The sequence below is a fragment of the Conger conger genome, chromosome 17 (assembly GCF_963514075.1).
Source record: "Conger conger chromosome 17, fConCon1.1, whole genome shotgun sequence".
Taxonomy (NCBI): Eukaryota; Metazoa; Chordata; class Actinopteri; order Anguilliformes; family Congridae; genus Conger; species Conger conger.
Genome location: NC_083776.1, coordinates 18344828 through 18368238, shown reverse-complemented (window position 1 = coordinate 18368238; position 23411 = coordinate 18344828). Strand labels below are relative to the sequence as shown.

At 41.8% G+C, this 23411-nt stretch overlaps 1 protein-coding gene across 1 annotated transcript in view; it reads right to left on the bottom strand.

Annotated features, from left to right (window-relative positions):
* Positions 1–20680, bottom strand: part of LOC133116677 (ras-associated and pleckstrin homology domains-containing protein 1-like) — a 30332-nt gene extending 9652 nt beyond the window's left edge. Inside the window, exons 1-13 of the mRNA XM_061226521.1 lie at positions 20553–20680; positions 15074–15130; positions 10893–11012; positions 10126–10228; positions 8193–8824; positions 7017–7091; positions 5094–5171; positions 4443–4602; positions 3822–3943; positions 1898–1963; positions 1522–1665; positions 1125–1235; positions 125–223 (exon numbers count right to left, since the gene is read on the bottom strand). Of these exons, the coding sequence (XP_061082505.1) occupies positions 125–223; positions 1125–1235; positions 1522–1665; positions 1898–1963; positions 3822–3943; positions 4443–4602; positions 5094–5171; positions 7017–7091; positions 8193–8824; positions 10126–10228; positions 10893–11012 (1710 nt within the window). The 5' untranslated portion in view covers positions 15074–15130; positions 20553–20680. The remainder of the gene's footprint in view (positions 1–124; positions 224–1124; positions 1236–1521; positions 1666–1897; positions 1964–3821; positions 3944–4442; positions 4603–5093; positions 5172–7016; positions 7092–8192; positions 8825–10125; positions 10229–10892; positions 11013–15073; positions 15131–20552) is intronic.
* Between the last annotated feature and the right edge of the window lie 2731 nt (positions 20681–23411).

The following is a 23411-nucleotide window of genomic DNA, read 5'->3' as shown; positions in this document are numbered from 1 at the left end:
TGTAACAGTTCCAGATTAAACTATGAAGTACAACAATGAGCTAAAAGATTGAGACAGGTGAAACAAGTGACAGTAGATCAGGGGTCCCATAAGCCGCTCACTGGTTGGGTCATGCTGTGGTTACCTTGGCGACGCGTATTCCGTTGATCCACTGGTGGAGAGTTCTGACATCATCGCAGCACAGGTATTTGATGTACTGGGACTTCTTCTGGATCTGAGGGTGCTGAATGGACAAGAACAAGAGTCACAGTAATGGCAGTATAATACATCCCAGACCTTGACATGCACTGTTGTTGTGAGATAATCAACATTATTCGCTTCATCTGAGAGTATACTTGCGTTTGTCTGGAAAATCGTTCCGTATTATAGCTGGTACCTAGTACTAGTCAGCAACCTGGTGCAATGCTTATTCAAATTTTCTAGAATCTTCCAGATGTTGCAATGATATGATTGGTGGAAATTATAGACAGAAATTTGGAGGAAATACATTGATTCGGCAGAGAAAGAAAGAAAATAAGTGATGTAATTCAGTGTAATTTGGGGGGATGGTCAGGGAACAGATGCACATTCTAATTCCACTAGATGGCAGCACATATACAAAATATCTACAAGTCACAAGAGGACAATATCTATACTAACAGGTCTAAACATATCTGTGAGCTTCAGAATTGCTTCAGGAAATTACTTTTTCTATGATTTCTATATGATTTATTATAAATATATTTTATCAAAGATAAACTGCCACTGACTGACTTAAATACATCTCCATACAGTGCCATAAGTAAGCATTTACCTTCTCCTTGATTTCCTCTATTATTGCATATTTGCTAGACTGAATGGTTTCAGATCTTTAGTCAAAATGTAATATTAGACAAAGGGAACCTGAGTAAATGCAAAACACACCACTAGTTCTTAAATGACTCATATTGGGGCCCAAATTAGAAATACTTTTTAGTCCTGGGAGCTAAATTAGGAAGTTAGTACCTTTCAAGTACCAATCAGCTACACATCCAGCGGGCTACAGACTCCGGGACCCAACTCATACACTCCTCCGACCCATTTTGGGTCTCAGCCCATAGTGTTAGAAACACTGTTCTACCCTATAGCTGTGCTCCCCTGTTCACCTTGAGGGCCAGGCAGTAGTCGGTGGGGGCCTTGTACTTGCTGCGGTAGTCCTGACCGTGGTACACGTTCACATGGTCCAGCTGCAGGAGACAGGCCAGGTCTCGGCTCACCTACACAGGAGAGAGGGGTCAAGCCAGGCGGCCGTTTTAGGTGCTCTGTTCATCATCACATGAGAGTGTCTATGTAGATAAGCAATCATCAAATCTGGACCTCAAATCCAAATTCAGCCCTGGTTTTCTTTTCTCCCGGGTAATTAGCGGAACAATTTGTGCTACTGAGTGGACAAACTGTCTTCACACCTGACTCCCAGGTAAAGGAAGGGTGGAAAACCAGCAGTTATTGTGATTTGATGATCGCTGTTGTTGATGTTTTATGGTATGTAAGTATTTGTGTGACCTTGGCCTTGCCCTTGGGCACGTAGTAGATCCCGGAGGCGCGCAGGAGGAAGTAGCGCTTCTTCCACGACTTCTTCCCGTCATCCTTCAGCCAGAGTGAGCCCTCGATGTCCGGCACACTCACCGAGCTTCCACAGAAACACTCCTGTAGAGAACCATCATCATCATCATCGCGGTCAGACCGTGTTCTGTCTATTCTATCATCATCATCATCATCATCATCATCATCATCGTCGCGGTCAGACCGTGTTCTGTCTATTCCATCATCATCATCATCATCATCGCGATCAGACCGTGTTCTCTCTAATACATCATCATCATCATCATCGCGCTCAGACCGTGTTTCTATCTCTGCTCTCAGCCCCTTGGTTTCCTACCTCCAGTAGAGCTTCCTTATTCCTGTCCGGCATCTCGCACGTGTCCTTCCGCCCCAGAAAGTAGTTCTGCCGTTGTTCAGTGAAAGGGAGGAAGGAAAAAGAGAATAAGAGAACAACTGAACTGAGCCTCGCTTTCTTCTCCAAGTCCCTGTGTGCGTGTGTGTTTGTTTGTTTGACATTAGTTTAGGTCATCTGGAAGTCGGAGGGTTGTGTGTTTAATCCCCCGCCCTGGGTGTGTTGAAGTGTCCCTGAACAAGACGCCTAAACCCCAATCCCGACAAGCTGGTTGGCAGTGTGTGTGTGTGTGTGTGTGTATGTACAGTCAGGTCCATGAATATTGGGACATCGACACAATTCTCATCTTTTTGGCTCTATACACCACCACAATGATATTTGAAATGAAACGAACAAGAGATGCTTTAACTGCAGACTTTCAGCTTTAATTTGAGGGTATTTACATCCAAATCAGGTGAACAGTGTAGGAATTACAACAGTTTCTATATGTGCCTCCCACTTTTTAAGGGACCAAAAGTAATGGGACAATTGGATTGGACAATTTGATTGAAAAATCTAAACAAACCCATCAGAGAGATAGCAAAAACAGTAGGTGTGGGCAAATCAACTGTTTGGAACATTCTTAAAAAGAAAGAACGCACCGGTGAGCTCAGCAACACCAAAAGACCTGGAAGACCACGGAAAACAACTGTGGTGGATGACAGAAGAATTCTTTCCCTGGTGAAGAAAAACCCCTTCACAACAGTTGGCCAGATCAAGAACACTCTCCAGGAGGTAGGTGTATGTGTGTCAAAGTCAACAATCAAGAGAAGACTTCACCAGAGTGAATACAGAGGGTTCACCACAAGATGTAAACCATTGGTGAGCCTCAAAAACAGGAAGACCAGATTAGAGTTTGCCAAACAACATCTAAAAAAGCCTTTACAGTTCTGGAACAACATCCTATGGACAGATGAGACAAAGATCAACTTGTACCAGAATGATGGGAAGAGAAGAGTATGGAGAAGGAAAGGAACTGCTCATGATCCAAAACATACCACCTCATCAGTGAAGCATGGTGGTGGTAGTGTCATGGCGTGGGCATGTATGGCTGCCAATGGAACTGGTTCCCTTGTATTTATTGATGATGTGACTGCTGACAAAAGCAGCAGGATGAATTCTGAAGTGTTTCGGGCAATATTATCTGCTCATATTCAGCCAAATGCTTCAGAACTCATTGGACGGCGCTTCACAGTGCAGATGGACAATGACCCGAAGCATACTGCGAAAGCAACCAAAGAGTTTTTTAAGGCAAAGAAGTGGAATGTTATGCAATGGCCAAGTCAATCACCTGATCTGAATCCGATTGAACATGCATTTCACTTGCTGAAGACAAAACTGAAGGGAAAATGCCCCAAGAACAAGCAGGAACTGAAGACAGTTGCAGTAGAGGCCTGGCAGAGCATCACCAGGGATGAAACCCAGCGTCTGGTGATGTCTATGCGTTCCAGACTTCAGGCTGTAATTGACTGCAAAGAATTTGCAACCAAGTATTAAAAAGTGAAAGTTTGATTTATGATTGTTAGTTTGTCCCATTACTTTTGGTCCCTTAAAAAGTGGGAGGCACATATACAAACTGTTGTAATTCCTACACCGTTCACCTGATTTGGATGTAAATACCCTCAAATTAAAGCTGAAAGTCTGTAGATAAAGCACATCTTGTTCGTTTCATTTCAAATCCATTGTGGTGGTGTATAGAGCCAAAAAGATGAGAATTGTGTTGATGTCCAATATTTATGGACCTGACTGTATGTATGGGTGAATGAGAGGCATTAATTGTAAAGCGCTTAGTGTAGCACTAGTTGCTGGAAAAAGCGTCATATAAATTCAGTCCATTTACCATTTCTTTGTTTGTTTGACGTGCAGGTACCTGGGGGTTCTTGAAGAGGGCATACTTCTCGAGGCGTTCGATGAACATGAGTTTGTTCTGACTGTCCCGGGTCCAGTTCAGTAGGTTTTCCACCAGATTTTCATGATCCTCAAAGATCCGCTCTGCGATCAGATCACATCCCATCAGACCAGTGACTAAACTCTAACGTACACCACACAACTGATCTTTTCAAAGAATCACAGAAATGGTTGCATTGATGACCATCTATAATTTATAATAATTTGTTATTTAGTTGATGTTTTTATCCAAATCGAGTTACAGTTGATTAGACTAAGCTGGGGACAATCCCTTCCAGGTCCCAGTCATGTACCTTAGCCACTGTCATGTAGGTGAAATATGTGTGGCAAACGGGGAGAGATGGATCCACAGGTTGATCATTTATACGTCAGGCATTCTGAAAGAATACTTCCGCAAAGGATGCACTCATGTTTCAATGCTCAAGAAAAGTCGGGAGTCTCCTACCCTCTAACTTCTAGCTCTTAGAAGGAACATTTAATAGATTGGAATTTCCTTAAAGATAGCGGGCCTCGATAGATTTCCGGGTCCGGCAAAGTACAAGGAGATAGGAGGAGCAAAATATACTCCTACCCCCGTACTCACCCATCTGTAGCTCGCTGACCGTCTCCACCAGTGACCAGTCGGGGCTGTAGCCGCAGTGAGACTTATCCAGCATGCAGTCCAGCACCTGCCTGACCGTCTGCCGCTCGTCCACCATCATGGTCTTGGAGCTCTCGTCGGACATGTGAACTCGTATCACCAGCTGGGAGGGAAGCGGGAAGACAGGAGTGGGAGTGTTGTGTGGTGGGCTCATAGACTTTATAAATATGGACCAAGTGCCGGTCACATCACCCACTGACAATCCATGGGCTAGTGAAAGGCGTTTTGAAACCCAGGAAGCCAAATTTACCGGTGCCACCATGTTGTAAAATTTGGAACCAGAGGGTGGGGTATTTTGTTTTACTTCTAAGTATGGTTGATGGTATTGATTGTGCACTAAATATGGGAGGGAAAAAGTACTGAGAGTTGGACAGAAACTGTTTTGGTATTTTCATAGGATATGATGACGATACTGAAAAAAATAATAGGCCACTTGGTATTACAATGCATGAACCTTCACTGGAAATTATTACCATATTAAATTCTAAATATCAACCTAAAACAAGCATTAGATAGAGTATAAAATGTTTAAATCATATCTTCTATAACTCCCAAATAGACTGTTTATAAGCCCACATTCAACAGGTAGCTCACCTTTTTGACTTGTGCTTCTTTGATTTTTTCAAGAGCCACTCTGATCTTCTCAGCCTTCAGCTTAGCTGCCTGTTCCTCCTACAGACACCATACTGTCAATATATCTTTTACAGACACACCCCTGTCAATATATTTCCTACAGACACAACACTGTCACTAAATCTCCTACAGACACTGCACACTGTGAATATATCTCCTGCAGACACAACACTGTCAACGTATTGCCTACAGACACACAACACTCAGTATATCTCCTACAGACACACAATATTATCAGTATATATTCTATAGACACAACATTGTCAATAGCGACGCACTTTTTGTATGAAAATAAACTTTGTTTTCTTTGTGCGACAGACAGTATCTAATCTATCTCCTACAGACACAAAGCACTATCAAAATATCTTCTACACACAAAACACTGTCAGTATACTGTATCTTTGACAGAATAAAATACTGTAAACAACCATTTTATTAGGTACAACAACTCGCAAATTTCTAATCAGTCAACCATATGGCAGCAACTGAATGCATAAGAGTATGCAGACATGGTCAAGAGGTTCAGTTGTCGTTCAGACCAAATGTAAGAATGGGTGACTCTGACTGTGGAATGATTGTTGATGCCAGATGGGGTGGCTTCAGTATATTGGATACTACTGATCTCCTGGGATTTGCACAACAGTCGACTGCAAGAAACAAAAATATCCACTGATCGGCAGTTCTGTGGGCGAAAAACGCCTTTTTAATGAGAGAGGTCAGAGGAGAATGTCCAGACTGATCCAGGAAGGCGGCATTAACTCATATAACTATGCATTACAACAGCGGTATGCAGAAGAGCATCTCGCAACACATCTGACATTGCAGTGGATGGGCTACAGCAGCAGAAGACAACACTGGGTTCCACTCCTGTCAGCTGAGAACAGGAGCCTGAGGCTACAGTTGGGACAGGTTCACCAAAACTGGAAGGTTGAACATTGGAAAAAGGATGCCTGATCTGATAAATCTTGATTTCTGCTGCAACGTGCAGGTGGCAGGGTCAGAATTTCCCGTAACATTCCAACATTAGTCCATGGCCCCATCCAGCCTGGTGTCAATGGGTCAGGCTGGTGGTGGTGGTGTAAGGTGTGGAGAATGTTTCTTGGCACACATTAGGCCCCTAACACAGATTGAGCATTGTTTAAATTCCACAGCCCACCTGAGTATTGTCGCTGACCATGTGCATCCCTTTATGTCTACAGTCTACCCCTCTTCTGACTGCTGCTTCCAGCAGGACAACTGGACATGTCAGAAAGCTCTCAAGCTGGTTCCACAAACATGGCCATTGTCCAGTGTGGCCTCCACAGTCACCAGATCTCAATCCAATAGAGCACCTTTTGGGATGTGGTGGAACGGGAGATAGGCAGCGTGAATGTGCAGCCAACAAATATGTGGCGTCTGTTTGATGCTATCATAAGGAATCTGCCCAGTCTCTCTAAGGAATTTCTCCAGCACCTTGTCGAATCCATGCCATGAAGAATTCAGGCTGTTCTGGGGGCAAAGGGAGATCCTACCCAGTAATAGGAAGGTGTACCTAGTGACTGAGTATATATCTCCTATAGACACAAAATACTGTCAATATATTATATCAGTGTATCTGGTAAGAGTTTACCTGAACCTCTTGCCATAAGGCTGTCAGAAGATTGCATAACAGATGATGCCAGGTTATGTCAAATGACAAAACTTTTATTACCAATAGAAGTATTACAGTTTTATATCATTTGACATCAACTGACATCATCTGTTATGCCATCTTGTTACAGCTGTTATGTCGTGTCAGCCTTGTGGGGAGGGGTTCAAGTAAAGTATTACCGTATATATCTTGTATAAAACACTCATATTTCCACATACACATGCCAACAGGAAGAGAGGGAAAAAAGGCTTCACCTTAGTCAGCAGATGAGATGGCTTCCCCGCAATGCTTGTCAGGATTTGTGAGGTTTCCCTGTCCAGATACGAGTGCTTGGAGCAGACAACAGACAGAAGAAAAGACAGACGTAAGTACAGCGATCATATGCATCAACTGCTGAAAAAACAGCAATGAAGTTGCTGTCACTGGGTACTGTCACTGGGGTGGTACCCTATTGGTATGCAAATCCATAACTTATTTGTACCTTTTTTATTGTAAAAAATAGTTATTGGTACCAAAAACATTTTTTTTTCCCCAAACAGTTTTGTAATTTAGGAGTACATTTGACAAGTTTGTTCCATACAGAACAGAAAAGTACCTCCACTGTGCCAGTATTTCTAAAGAGTGTATGGAAATGAAGCCTGTGAATGCTGTTAGGCTCTGCTTCATTATTGATTGTGATCATACACCAATGCAAGGATCCACCCAGCTTACCAATGCAGCAATCACACAGTACATTAGTGACTCTAGTGCTGCTGCAGTATTGACAGCCACTATCACGGACATAAGAGTGCAACCAAACAACAGACGGTTGATGTTACATTTAAAAACCACAATTAGTAAGGATGTACAGTATTAACTTCCTTCAGTGAGAGGCACTTGCACCCAACGGCCTTATAGATGGATACATTAAAAGGTCAGCTCTGTAAGTCACAGGAAGGACAATGAATAAGGTAAAATAACAACTGATATAGCCTTAACACCCCTACACTCAAGGGTTTTTGGGTTTGTTGCAGAAATAGAAGCAAGAGCCATGTGAATATTTTCTCAATTTCAGAGTACATGGTTCTCCAAAAACAAATCAGGATAATTATTAATAATAATTAAACGACAATGACAGTGATGAATGATATCATTGGAATCATTTCCAGAGATTTTTTTCCCAGCTTCATGGATGATAAAACCCTGACAGCCAACCAAAATCTTTCAGAATTTGCAAGGCGTCGTGTTCAAAATCATAGATGACACAGACGAGACTATTTACAGATATTTACATGTTATCATTCATCAGTGCGGATGCTGACATCGTTATTGTTATAGCTACTGTTATAGTTAATAGTTCTTGGTGTGTCAAGTGCCAAGGAAACGAGTCACAATAGGGAGATGACCATGTGAACGAGGCGAAGGGGAAACGGGAGGGTGGGTATCGGTACCTCAGAGCTTGGCATTCCCTGCCCTTCTCCCGCGTGCTTCCCTGGGATTCGCTCCAGCTCCTGCGGCCTCAGCACCTTGTCCAATGAGTCCATGCTGGAGGCGGAGTTGATGCTGGAGGCGGAGCTGATGGCGGAGGCGGAGTTGACGCTGGAGCGGCAGGGCAGGCCGATGGCGCGTAGCTCACGGTCGCTAACGGCGCCGGCCGAGCCCGTCCTGCGGTGGCGGGAGGAGGGCGCGGGGCGGCGAAGCGTGGCGGCTGCGATAGCCACTGAGGAAGAGGAGCAGGCGGAGGAGGAGGGCAGGCTCTGGCGCGTGGCCTCGTCCATGCTGACCGAAGCCTGCTGCAGCTGCGTGGTGATGTCGTCCAGGGAGAAGTTGGAGGCCAGGGTGCGGGAGGTGCTGGCCCCTCGCAGGGTGGAGGACGGGGAGGCGCGGGTGCTGCTGTTGCTGCTGCTGCTCCCGCCGCTGCTCCGCCAGCCTGCCGGTCTCTGCCGCACCCTGCCCTCCCCCCCCAGGCCCAGCCGTGAGGGCCCGGCGTGGGGCTTCCCGATGCTGCTCAGCTCCTGCTCTATGGAGCACAGGTCCGCCATCAGGGCGTCCAGATCCACAGCCTCACCCTGGTTAAGGGCCTCTGCACAGGGGGAAATACTCTGCTAGTTAAGTGCAAGGTAGTGTGCCAGTCACGCGCTAACACACATACACTGACCATATGCTAACACACAGCACACAGACCATACGCTACCGCGCAACACACACTGACCATATGCTTACACACACTTATACACTGATTACATGCTTAAATACAACATATACACTGACATGAACACACTAGTACAACATGCACACTGATCACATACTCACACACAGCATGCACAGTGATCAAATGCTCATACACAATGCATGTATTAATCATGTGAGTACACAACACACATATGATGACAAACTGTGGTGGCCCGATCTGGGATCGAGACACCACTGGAGTGGAACGGCCAGTGCACTGGCACCAGGAGCTCGGGAAAGTGATCAACGGCGAATATTTCCCTAAGTCATCTTTCGGTAGAGCCGCACCTTGGAGAGAGCCGCGGAGAAAGTCAGCACCAAGGCCAGCACCACCGGGGCGAGACGCGTGCGGAATGGCAAAACTAATAATCTCTAATTAAACAGGCACAGCTGAATCGAGTGAGAGGGAGGGAGCTGCGCCCTTCAAAGAGCGGGGCTGCGGAGCAGAGCGGGGCTGACGACGGAGGCAGAAAGACACGACGCCAGTGCGGGCTTAAGCCTTTTCAGCCTAGAGACGAACAAACTCCCACAGAGAGAAACGTGGAGGAATTCCTGGAGGAAACCCCGCGACCTAAACTGAAATCCGGGGCACGTGAGCATATCTCTCCTGCTGCGAGCCAGCTAACATTGTCCCGCTCTAACCCCTAGAACTAAATCACCTACGGAGGACGGCTAGGCTGGGAAAGCGGACGGTCGAGACCGGGGAGACGGAGACGGAGCGACCCTGCCCCAGACCAAGACGGACAAACGCGGTTGCGTGGATGCCGATTCTTTTTTTGTGTTTTTTTTCGCTGCCTTTTCGGGGTTCTAATTTTTTGGACGTTTGCTATTTTTTTTTAAAGGAACCAGTTTTTTGTTCTGGACAATTGAACTCTGCCTTGAAGGCCCTTATTGAGAATAAATTCATTTTTGTTCACCCATTCTGTTCTCTCTCGCTCTCTCTCTCTCAACCAGCGGGGCACCAGAAAACCAGCACATGGATCTCACACTTATACACTTATACACACTAATTATACACTTACATACAGCATACATTAGTGCATGAACATTATTTCAGATTGTTCATGCACTAATACGCACTTTTACGCACTTATAAACACATCACACACAACACATGTGTACTGATCACACAATGACATACGACAGACTCACCGTTGATGTTGTACATGGAGAAGCGGTAGGAGAAGTTGGCCAGGTTGGTTTCCTGTCTGAGGGGAGCTTTCTGAAGTTTCTCTGGCTTGCCATCGTCCAGACTCTGCAGAGGTACAAACCGAACATCAAACACGTTCCAAAATGGTAGCTTCACCCTCCAATTACCTTTCACACCAGACATATGCCGCCTAAATACCAGGTAATGAGTGACATAGCTCAGTCTCCATTGGACCAGGCAAAGTTTGTGACATCAAGATTTTTTATGAGAATATTGGCAGAGAGACTGTCCAGACTGTCCTCCCTATGTGAATATGTGAACGTAAACTGTGCTCAGTATACTTGATAAAATCTTCAATACTCTAATTAGTATTCTTAAGTATAAAATAGTATACTCCAGCATACAATTTTTTCACATGGGCCAGCACCCCCATATGCAGCTTGAAGCAGTGTACAAAACTATAATGAAACAAAAGTGACAGATTCATTAACTTAATACACCCGACAAAAGATTCGTTTTAAAACCATATTTCACTTTGTTGGTACCAAATGAGATAGAATAAAATAATTTCACAGCCCATTCATTATTCTGGGCGTTTCTTTTTAAATAATGACAAGACTAACCTCGTGTGACATTGTCACCTCCTAAAAACGCACTTCATGTATCATCCTTTGCGGATGATATTGCGAGAGAGGTGTCCTCACCACCATAATACTTCATTATGTTGCGTGTCATCAAGGCGGTGCAGTTGCCAGGCTGCCAGGCATACCTTTGTTAGTTTATCCAGCTCCCCCAGCCACGCCCCGAACATCTTATCCAGATCCTGATCCTCTTTATCACTGTCCTCTTCCGCAGCATGCTCCTGCTCCTCATCCGAAAGCTGCTCCATCTGGAAGAACCTCATCATCAGACCCCACATCACTACAATACGATAAGCTCTTACTGTAAACAACGCCTGTCACTAAAGACTTTACACTCTTATATAGCACCCTGTCACTAAACTACAGTACAGTAAGCTCTTATATAGCACCCTGTCACTAAACTACAGTACAGTAAGCTCTTATATAGCACCCTGTCACTAACAGACAATACAGTAAGCTCTTACTGTAAACAACACCCTGTCACTAAAGACTTTACACTCTTATATAGCACCCTGTCACTAAACTACAGTACAGTAAGCTCTTATATAGCACCCTGTCACTAACAGACAATATAGTAAGCTCTTACTGTAAACAACACCCTGTCACTAAAGACTTTACACTCTTATATAGCACCCTGTCACTAAATTACAGTACAGTAAGCTCTTATATAGCACCCTGTCACTAACAGACAATACAGTATGTTCTTACTGTAAACAACACCCTGTCACTAAAGACTTTACACTCTTATATAGCACCCTGTCACTAACAGACAATACAGTAAGCTCTTACTGTAAACAACACCCTGTCACTAAAGACTTTACACTCTTATATAGCACCCTGTCCATAAACTAAAGTACAGTAACCTCTTTTATAGCACCCTGTCACTACACTACAGTACAGTAAGCTCTGACAGCACCCTTCCACTTGTCTACAATACAGTGAACTCTTAAATACCACCCTGTTACTAACTTACAATACGGCAAGATTTTATATAGCACCTGTCACTGTTACTAACCTGCAATACAGTAAACTCTGATATAACACCCTGTCACTAACCTACAATACTGTAAACTCTCAAATACCATCCTGTTACTTACTTACAATACAGTAAACTCCTATATAGCACCGTGTCACTAACCAACAATACTGTAAACTCTCAAATACCACCCTGTTACTAACTTACAATACAGTAAACTCAGATATAACACCCTGTCACTAACCTACAATACTGTAAACCCTCAAATACCACCCTGTTACTAACTTACAATACTGTAAACTCTGATATAACACTCTGTCACTAACCTACAATAATGTAAACTCTCAAATACCACCCTGTTACTTATTTACAATACTGTAAACTCTCAAATACCACCCTGTTACTAACTTACAATACAGTAAACTCCTATATAGCACCGTGTCACTAGCCTACAATACAGTAAGCTCTTATATAGTGCCATGTTACTAAACTGTTTACAGTAACCACTTCACAGTGTGACTGCAGTATGGATGCTCCCCTGAATACATTCTCTCAGAGAAAATATGCCTTTTACTGTGCACAGGACAATACTGAGATGACAGTTTCTTAGCCTTCAGATTTACCATCTTGCCCCTGCCTGTAATTTCCCAGCTCCTCTCTCTGTAAGCAAACTTCAGTGCAATGTGAGGTCAAATGAAGTATCCATAGACACTGCTGCCGCCACACATTTCTGACACAGAGATTGCCCCTTTCACCACATACACATACACGCACCCACACACAACCGACTTTCACACGGCACTGACACAGGATAATTACAGCCTGGTTGTGGGTTAATGGCTCCAGGCATGTGGATTTTGTGGTGATGACAGCATGGCTCTTGGCTATTTGCTGTAGATGAGAGATTCTGGGGTAATGATACAATGGCTTTAGGCTGCTGGCTATAGGCGTGTGAGAGCTTGGCTCCATCTGCCTATCAGAGGGAGTCTGTACAATGACATACAACGCAGTGTGAGAGAACATATTTGTTTTACCAACTGTGGTTGTGTTAATGATTCTTCTTTTTTATGCAGGAAGAAAGGAAAATGCAGGGGGGAAATATACTGCATTCTATAAACTGTGGTGCCAGGAAGGGAAAGCAGGGTGCTGTCCACCAGGTGGCAGCACCGGCCCTTCATGCAGGTATGGCCACAGCTGTTATTCACTGCAATCACGGTAGCAGTGGCCGATTATCTTGCTATGAGGGCTACAAAGGTGGCCTGGGTTTTTCAGAATTGGTGGTCATGAGGATATTATTTTGGTAATTTCTCTTTTTTTTTTTGATTTCTTGACTGTGTTTGGGTCTTATTTTTATTTAAAAAGCTTTTGTTCCATTCCGTTTTCTTTGTTTTTGCCTGGTCAATCGACCTTGTGACCAGTGGCCACCCCCGGCCTGGCATCACAACGCATATGCCTTGGTCCTTTTTTAAGATTACAGCATCCAGGGGCTATATCACGAAGCAGACTAAGTAGGGTAGCAAGCTATCTTCGTGCTTAGTCCGGTATTACGAAAGTTGCTCTGCAGATCGAAGTTACCATGGTGACTTATGCTGCAGAGCTAAACTACTCTGGAGCAGTTTTTGTTTGGGGGATTGTCAACTCCATATAATGAAACCGACCCCTGACCAGGTTAATTAATAAGCAACCTTACTAGCTTATCTTGAATAATAAAATACATCAAACGGCCTTATAAAATACTGTTAGCACCTTTAGTGAGGATTTCTTTTGCGAATCTCACTTGAAAAACACAAAAATTTGTAGGCTAAAGGATCTAACAAAGTTAATGATCAATCCTTTGTCTAAGATGTGCTTATGAATTCACAAACCTATAAAAAAAACTCTGTCTGTGATTTGGGTCATATTTACAAACACCGCCCCTTTTATGTGAACATGCAGATAGCTTCAGACTTAGTTCCAGGGTTGGCAGAGCAAGTTTATAACTAGCGTTGTATTACCTGTTATCTGTGATTGACATGTTCAGGATTTGTTGACATTGAGTTTTGTGATATTGGCCCCCGATGACCCAGACTTGAACCAAAACAAAATCATTCCTGTTTCTTTGAGCCAATCATCTTTTGGTGTCTGACATTTGTATTATTGATCATCCTATTTACACAGTCATTGGTAGCATTATAAGATTCAAAGAGAAAGCGCATAATTTGAATTAAAAGTCAAAAACTAAATGTCAGGAGTGAGTAAATTAAAACAGAAAAAAGCTCTTCTAGGTGTGGAAAAACTTTATTTTCATCAGAATGCAAAATAGCTTATTTCATCCCTAATTCCACCATTTCATCTAGCTTCTGTTACAAATGTTTGTCATAAAATTATGAATTACATGCATTTATGGACACAAGTGAACTAGTGTAAAACACAGATTTTTTAATTTCATGCATTCTATAGCTAGCACCACCACTAACATACAGTATGTACAGTATATAGCTACTGTTCCCGGAGAACATAACATTACCTCCACTGCAACCTGGTTTCACTAAAGCAGAATTATCCTATAAAATGCCAACTGTATACCTGGAATCCAGCAAAACCCTTTCTTGATTTTCATTACAGTTCTTTTTGGCCTGGTTAGAATCATTTTCCTGTTATTGAGTAGCCATTTTTCTTGGCTTATTCATCTGTCTCAGTCAAATAACCATTTTGTCTGGGGCAGCCATTTTCCTGACTGACTTCAACAGAGAAACAGTGGCACGGAATATAAAAACAGAGCATCTGAATGACTCAGAAATTATACATACAGAAAACTGAAATAATTGGTTAGGATCTGTATTTAGTCTCCATAGCTAATGTTAGTGGAATTCTTGGACGTTGAAGAGATTAAAAATACAACATATTACAAGGTTAATATGCATGTATTGAGAGCCAGTGCATCTCGAAAAACTCAGATCAAACTTTCAAACTTGGCACTGCAGATCAAATGTTTTCAGAAACATATTTTAGTGGACTGTTTAGGAAGAATAAGAGAAGGATTATTAACAGTCATATTGTTATGTTTAGCCAAAAACAAATGAACCGCAGTCTACCCAATCAGGTACCTACGTAAGACGTCACATTTCTTTGTTAATCCCATTGGCCACCTACAGTACCATACATACTGTATTATAAGAGGCATTCATTTAGGACGTTAGTAGTGTATGTTAAATCTGATGTGACACACTCATATGAGCCCTTTGTATAAAAAAATAGCAATTTATGATAAGAATGCAAAATGTCATAGTATAGTATTGCACATTGTGGAATTGCATAGTGCAGAATAGTTCAGTTTGTGTTCTCTGTTCCTACCTTTGGATTTGTTCTCCTTCCTGGGAGCTCAGCTAGTTGTTTTGAACAGTGTTAATGCTAAAGTTCCAGAAAAACAGAAAAGAATAGTAGAATTAGTTTTATGTCCACAACACTGTCATAAAGCAAGCAGCTCACATGTACACAAAACACACACACACACGCAAAGCAGGGGGACTGCTACTTTAACCTCTACTGCAGATGTGGTGCATACTCTCACTGCAGTGCAACCTAGAAATATCTGTGCATATTTACTTTATCATTACATATACACATCCGGTTCACTTATTTTAGAGATTTAGCTTATTCTTCCTGTAGATTATAATCATAATACATTATTTATTTTCTCAATTCCTTCTCTATCCTTCCAAGAAGGGAAGTAAATGGTATCTATTGGGATACTAATAAGTGGTCCTCTAGTGGTACTCTAGTAGGTAGTATAGGTAATCTATCCGTGTGTCAAACTCGTGGTACTCTAATAGATATTAACTATCTGTATCGTCAGACCCATAAATCCTGTCAAATCTGGATGACTGCAGTGGTACCCATAAGCCATGTAAACATGGTTCAACATTTTCAATGAATCAATGAAAAAATAAAAGTGTCAAAGCAGTGCGCTGAATGCCGTTACCATCGATCACTGCAGGCTTTTAATGGCTGGAGATGGAGTAGCACTTTCTCAGCCCCTCTTATCTTTCAGCCTGCCTTCCCACAAATCAGAGCATAATTTACATTTGCTGAGACACTCCGGTGACCCCATAATGGGGCTGGGATTGAAGTTAACTCCATCTTGCCCATATCCCTGAACCAGACAAGGATAGTGGGTCTATGGGTGGAGTTATTGGACTGCATATTATAACATATTTTCTGCAAAGCACAACTGCCAATATTGTTTTCATTTATTTTTGGCTTCAAGCGAGTCGACGAGTGTGCACTACTGTGTTGAGTTTAGCACTCCTCTATACAGAAAAATAGTCTACACACAGAGCAGCTTAATGTTAATGTTACTATATGGTTGGCCCCAATCTGCACATTGTTTTATTCATCTTAATTTCATTTCATTTTCTTGTGTGGGATCAAATATACCCCTTGCTAAAAGTGACTGTACAGTACACCAAATCTATTCTCACACTCAAGCTCTACCTGCTGCACTCTCTCTCTCTCTCTCTCTCTCTCTCTCTCTCTCTCTCTCTCTCTCTCTCTCTCTCTCTCTCTCTCTCTCTCTCTCTCTCTCTCTCTCTCTCTCTCTCTCTCTCTCTCTCTCTCTCTCTCTCTCCTGTGGCAACTGGATCTGGTGTTTATAACACAAATTGATTGCTTTCTGTGCACTGATTCAGTCAACACAGCTGCTTTTGAACAGCCAGCTGCTACACTAATGGTGAAAATGAAGGGGGGTGGGGGGGGCAGGGAAGGAATGTTTACCACAGCAGCCAACCTGTGGAAATGTCCCCTCCTAATACCAAACCCTCATAATTTCCATACACCCTCACTGTCTCTGCATATACCATAATATACACTCATATACCCTCTTGCTGTCTCACAGACTTTCCAAACAACTCGTCAATGGTTGCTGTATGTCATTCTGGTGTGGACATAGAGAGGTGGCCATCACAGAAATCACAATTATTCAAAACTTTTGTATTTTTAGTACCAGCAACAAGCGGTAAACACAAACATTTTAAAATTTTAACCGCAGTTTTGCAAAACAATATTTCTTGTACCTGGTACAATTTACTAAAAACAGTAATTTGACACTGCATACATTGCCCACAACTCTCTTTTGATATAAAAACAAATCTGTTTACTTTCTCTGACTCCCTCTTAGACCTGGCGTAAACCAGACCTGGGTGAAATGCATAATAGTTTTGGATTCAAATTCTTTGCTGTGCTTGTTTGGCATGGAATTGAGCCAACCAAGAGGACCAGAAGGTAAGGTTTGCACTTTTTGTGCATATTTCATGTTACAATACACTAGACAAAGCTCATAGGAAATTATTTGAATCCCAGATTAAAATCTGACAAATTATATTTTTCATGAATCCACAATTATTCATCATGATATGGCAGAGGTGGGCAATGAGGGTTGTATCTATTTCTGGTTTCCATGCCAACTTCTCGCCTTAGTTATTCAATCAGCTGTTTTTTAGTCAACCAGACATCTTTTTTTGCTATATTTCTTGATATGTATATGAATGACAGCCGAAGACTGTTTTTGTGTTCTAATATGAAATGTTTTATGATGATCTAATCTATGTACAAGTGAACTAGTGTTTGTGTATACAGCTAATTAGCTAATTGTGTCCATGGCTGATACAGCTATGGCAGTTTAAAGTTAAAATAGAATAGTTAAAGCTACAATATGAAGAATGAAGCGATCTAATGCCCTAGTTATTATCAGTATTCTCCAACTCTGTTTGTCGTGGCCTACTGAGAGTCCATGTTGGTCATGTTGACCCCAACCATCCTCTTTTTTTTAAATGTGCTATTCTGCACATATAAAGGTGTTCTCAAAAACTGCCGCCAGTTACTCTCCATCCATAGTGACCCTGTCTTCTTCTCCTTGGCAACCAGCACGTGAAAACCCTTCTTGTTGCACGACAACAACCTCACAACGTTGCTTCGTCTTATAGTATTTGCACAGTGAACAGGTCCCATTTTGTACACCTTTCCAGTGTTTTATTTTAGGTCCTGATATACATAACAAGACGTTTCTGTGGTTTCACGTACCAAACAAAATCTCTATCCAGTTTTACATGTCCATCCTCCAGCTCCTCTAATGGGTTGTTAAGACCTAAAACGTTGTGTAGGTGTAGTGTAAGTCTGGACTTAGGACTGCCTCGTTGTTTTGGGTTTGCATATGTCTGTCCCCATCTCTTCTTCTTTCTGTACTAATTATTCTGTCTGTCTGAATATGAAATTGACAAATCAAGCTAAATATCATCATAGGTGCATCATTCTTATTTAAGTTAGTTTATGTTTACCACAAAATATCCATGGCAATGCATATAGCACATATTGTCTACAGAAACTATAACAATGTAAAAACAAAAGACAGCTTCTATGTGACAACTTTGAAATAATACTGTTGTAGTGTGAAAAATTCTTATAATAACCACATATTAGTACAAGATATTTCTACACCAGGGGAATATAGCTGTCACACAGGTGGACATTTTAATTTAAGGGTCAAGGGGCTTGCGTACATGACCGGGACCTGGAAGTTTGGTGGTTCAAGGCCACAATAAGATCCACACAGCTGTTGGGCCCTTGAGCAAGGCCTTTAACCGCACATTGCTCCAGGGGGATTGGCCCCTGCTTAGTCTAATCAAGCTTAGTCTAGTAAGTCGCTTTGGATGAAAGCGTCAGCTAAATAACAAATTATTTCATGGACATTTTTAGACATTGCTGTAATTACTAAGCCTTTCCTCAGGGCTCATATGGGAATGATCACATGGTTGAATGTAATATTATATTTAGTAAGATAAACCTTTTTTATATCTACATTTTTTTCTACAAAATTACTCCCCTCCAATGGTGATGCAAGAAAGGTGAAAAATGTAGCTATTTCAGAGATACGAACTTACCCTCTTGTCATGTTTCCTGTACTTCCTGGTGCAATTGGGCCCTTCAAATCATAAAGGCCGTTCAATGAACGTTCACTGTTTTTTGTTTTTGTTTGTTTGTTTGTTTGTTTTTTATATTGTGTCACGGCAGAGAATATACGTTGAACTAATTGTTTATTTATTCATTAACGAGTTTAATTCATAAAAATAGACACCGATTAATGTTAACATGATGACCTCATACATCTTGTTTCGCAATTCTAGTCACAATAATGACATGTATTTATATTTCTTATTGCTTCTAGGTGGGGGGGGGGGGGGGGGGAATTGGACGTCACATTGTGCACTGGTTATAGTTTAAAATCCGTGCCGCAATGTGAGCCGCTAGCATGTACACTGAACACAGGCACATTTCATGACGTCGCAGCCCTATTCATTTACACGATTACGTTGGAATGCCCATCAGTGTGCCTACGGCTGTATTTTACTTGACAGTTCCATGTCACCGTTTCATGGGGGCATCGTAGGTTAGACTGTATAGCTACGCGTGAGTACGTTGCTGTATGACTAGGCCTATAACTAAACGAACGGTCACATCGCGCTATAGCCTACAATCTGTTTAAATATTTGGTGTCGACCAGCGCATGCAGACAACGTTATCCTTACACCACTACGCGCATGGATTAATTCCCCACAGTCGCCCGGCCAAAAATGTTTTGGGGGCTAAAACGGATCCTGATGGATTAAAATTTTGTCAGTGTAATAATAATAACAGTGTGTGCCTCTTCGTTCGATCAGTGGATTAACCGCACGGTTCACTGTCATGCATATATAAATCCAGTCAGGCACAAGAAACAAGTGCCCTTACCAGGATGAAAATCCGAGTCTGCACCTTAGCCTACGTCACAGCACAAATCGGACGTCGGTGCTACTGCTATTAATTCAAATCCAACTTCATTTTCCGAAACTGTAGCTAAAGGCTAAACGTAGCCTATACATTTTACATGTGATCTTAACATACATGCATTAGGCCGATGCGTTATAAATATATCTAGGAAAGAAACGTGCCCAGTACAGATATTTGGCTAGATACTGTAACGCTAATGTTTTTATTTATTTCGAGGATATATGGCTGCATAGGGCGGGTACCAATTTGACTAACAGGGTACCACTGCCCATTTTGGCAAGATATGCAAGATGCGCTGCATAATCGCCATACACCATGAAATCCATACTACCAGCATGTTCGAACGATCATTTAAAATAGAAATCGGTAAAGGTGCATTCCGCATTCGAAAGAACACGCCCATACTTTCCAGATGAGCTATTATCGATTCGATTACATTTACCATTGAATCAGGTAATCAGGAATTTTTGAGAAACATGGGAGTGAATATAGGCTACATTTGCGCGTAGGCTAAGCATAATGGTCGAGCCTATCTGTCCATTATTTTTCCCAAGCGACCGTTACCAGGGGGTAAAAAATCCCATGACGTTATTTTCCTTTATCGGTCCGTAATAATATGTTATGAATTGGACCGAAATACAGCTGCATAGCAGTTTGACATTTCAGCCTCGCGCTTTTGCACACACGGACGACTGACACAGCCGACAGACCGGTATGCACTAGCTCAAATTACATCACTAACGGGATTAAAATGGAACAAACTAGGTTTTATCGCACGATTTTAGACATAGACATGTAGCATACAATGCCATCGGTAAAACAAACTACATCGTTCAGTGCTTCTCTAAATATTCCCTTGGCTCTTCTGGTCACAAGGTATTAGGATAACTCGCCGGGATAAAGGAGCGGTTTCCAATCTATTAGTTCTGGCCATAAATGGTCGCAAAAGCAACAGCCTCGTTATATATAAATGGGATTTTTACGAAGAAACTGGATGAGTTTATTTACTTACAGCAAGGAAGCCTTTGGGCTTGGGTTTTTATTAATGCGCTCCCTTTCTGTTTCCTGGGGACAATGGCATCAGAAAGAGAGAGAGAGACCGAGAGGCAATTCCAATTCCCAGGCAATACGTCAGCTATAAGATGCGTCTTCGCAGCAAGTGCTGAATCCTTGGCTTGATCACTCCACTCGGTCAGTAGCCCATTTGATTCACGTTTCTACATCCATTCTCAGACAGGACCACCGACAGCTGCGCGTTCTGGCGTCTCGTTTCCTGTCCAGCCCAGAAATCAGCAAATTGCGCGGTCACACAGTCCATGCTATGAACACACCAATTGTACCCCCAATCGGATGGAAAGGGCCATTGCAGAGAATTTGCGTTTTTATCGCACCAAGCAAATTCTGCAAAAGTGATAGAGATGGAGAGGAGAGAGAGAAAGAATGTGTTTGAGAGAGAGTGAGTGTGTGTGTGTGTGTGTGAGAGAGAGAGAGAGAGAGAGAGAGTGAGCGAGAGAGAGAGAGAGAGAGAGAGAGAGAGAGAGAGAGAGAGAGAGAAAAGAGAGACAGCAGTAGTTCTAATTAGCCCAGAAATTACCAGGGTGAAAACACACCTCTTAGTAATCACTTTTCAATCAAATTTATCACAATAAAATTGTATGCTTCCTCTAATCTTACACATTGCAATTCTGTCTAAACAGGCAATTTTAGTAGTGTTATCATGACTAAGTATAATGAAAGTGTGTTCATGTTCACTTCAATGTCATTGGAGAAACTAAAAGGATTTCATATCTGAAATATAAAAATGTCTTTGTAAACTCCTCAGTAAAAGGAAACTAAGGGGAATTTTACTACGTTTTTTACATTTGTAGGCAGAATGGAAATTAGCGATCTGTCTAAATCTGGCACCTTTGCGTCACAGAACAGTGATGTTCATCAATGTGAAATGTCCCTGTCAAATACATACTCCGTGAGCACTTTATTAGGTATTTATTAGACTTATTTTTAGATGTTTAGAGGTTTGACGTGGTGTTTGTTCAGAGATGCTCTTCTGCATACTACTGTTGTAATGTGTGGTTATTTGTGTTACTGTCACCTTCCTGTCAGCTTTGACCAGTCTGGCCATTCTCCTCTGACCTCTATCATTAACAACGCATTTCTGCCCACAGAACTGCTGCTCACTGGATGTTTTTTTATTTTTCGTACCATTCTTCCGCAAACTCTAGAGACTGTTGTGTGTGAAAATCCAGGCGATCAGCAGTTTCAGAAATATTAAAACCACCCTGTCTGGCACCAACAATCATTCCACGGTCAAAAATCACATAATATTTGCATTAACAAGCTGGTGTTCAGGTCTACCTAATAAACTGGTCCCTGAGTGTACGTGTATAAATAAATAAAAATAAATAAATAAAAATAAAATTTTGTTCTTACACTCAGTGAAGACTTGTGTTCTGAAACAATGGTGGGAGAGTGCTTTATACAGTATGCTCCATAATGTTTAGGACAAAGATGTATTTTCTCTGGTAATAAGGACTCGTTACCTGGCAAACTTCACGGGGAAAGACTGACGTTTTGTCTGAGCTTCCTGTGGCTGTTGAGCACCTTATAGTCCTAGTTTAGGTAACCGGCTTGAAGCGCGTTGGGGCTCTTCCTCATTGCATCATGCCTTTCAGAATGTTTTTGCATTTGTTCCCATCATATCCCTCGATGTCACTGGCTGAGTGTCCCGGTGGTTCAAACAAACACAGCCCCAACAATCGCCTTTGTTTTAGAATTGTTGTTCAACTCGTTTGGGGTGCAAGCTGACACTAAAGTGACAGTGGAGGTACATTTCTGTTCTTTATTTTGTTAGACAAATTTCACAGAAAAGATACAAATTATTTTGATATTGCTGGCTACAATTTTATGTAAGTACATATGCTCAGTGAATAATTTATTAGGTAAATCTGAACACCAGCTCGTTAATGCAAATACTTAATGGAATTTCAATATGTTATAGGCAAAACCTGTTTTTCACTTATAAAAGAGCCCAAAAGAGCTACTCGTAAGCTCTTTCAACAGGCTATTACAACTATAGCCTACTTCATGTTGTTGCTCAATGGAATAGTTTTTATAATGATATTCTATGTTGGAAGAAGGTATGGCTATTACCACATACATTTCTAGTGACTAATAAAGTCAAAGAAATCTCATTTAGGATGATCCATAGGTTCTAACCAACCAATCATTATTTGCGAAAATGTTAAAAATGCAGAAATATTAACTTTTTGCGGGGAACATTTGTTTTGGGGCCATTTCATTTTTTATAAATTAATGGGTGTTACAGGTACATAAAGATGTATGAAATTGTTGTTGGGTCTAGAAATCTAGAAGTTGATTAAGGATGTAACATCTCCAAAGTAGAGGGTCAGTTGGTCAAATTTCTGACATTGGTTTCTGGGGCCAGTCTAAATGTGCCAAAAAATGGCCAGATTGAAGTTGCCATGGGTTATATTTTAGCTAATGTCATTAGTTCATCTTTACACAACAAGAAAATGCTTGACTCATGTATAAATACAATTACACTAAAAATATGTTTCCTTTTGGAGATATGAAACCCAGAATTGACAGCAGTCTTCTAATGTTTTCTTAATGTTTTTATAACAGCTTTATATCTGCTATGGAGACTGCTTTTTCAACTTACTTTTTCTTATCTTTGACATAAATTTACATTGTGCATGAGGAATGACCTTTTTAAATTGAAACTTTCCATTTGCCCTCTTAGTTACATTCTTGAAAACCTAAATATGTCATATTTTAATAAATTAAAGCAGTCCTGCAAAGAAGAAAGGCTGTCACCCACCGTATGACGCCCCTGGGTGGGAGATGTGTC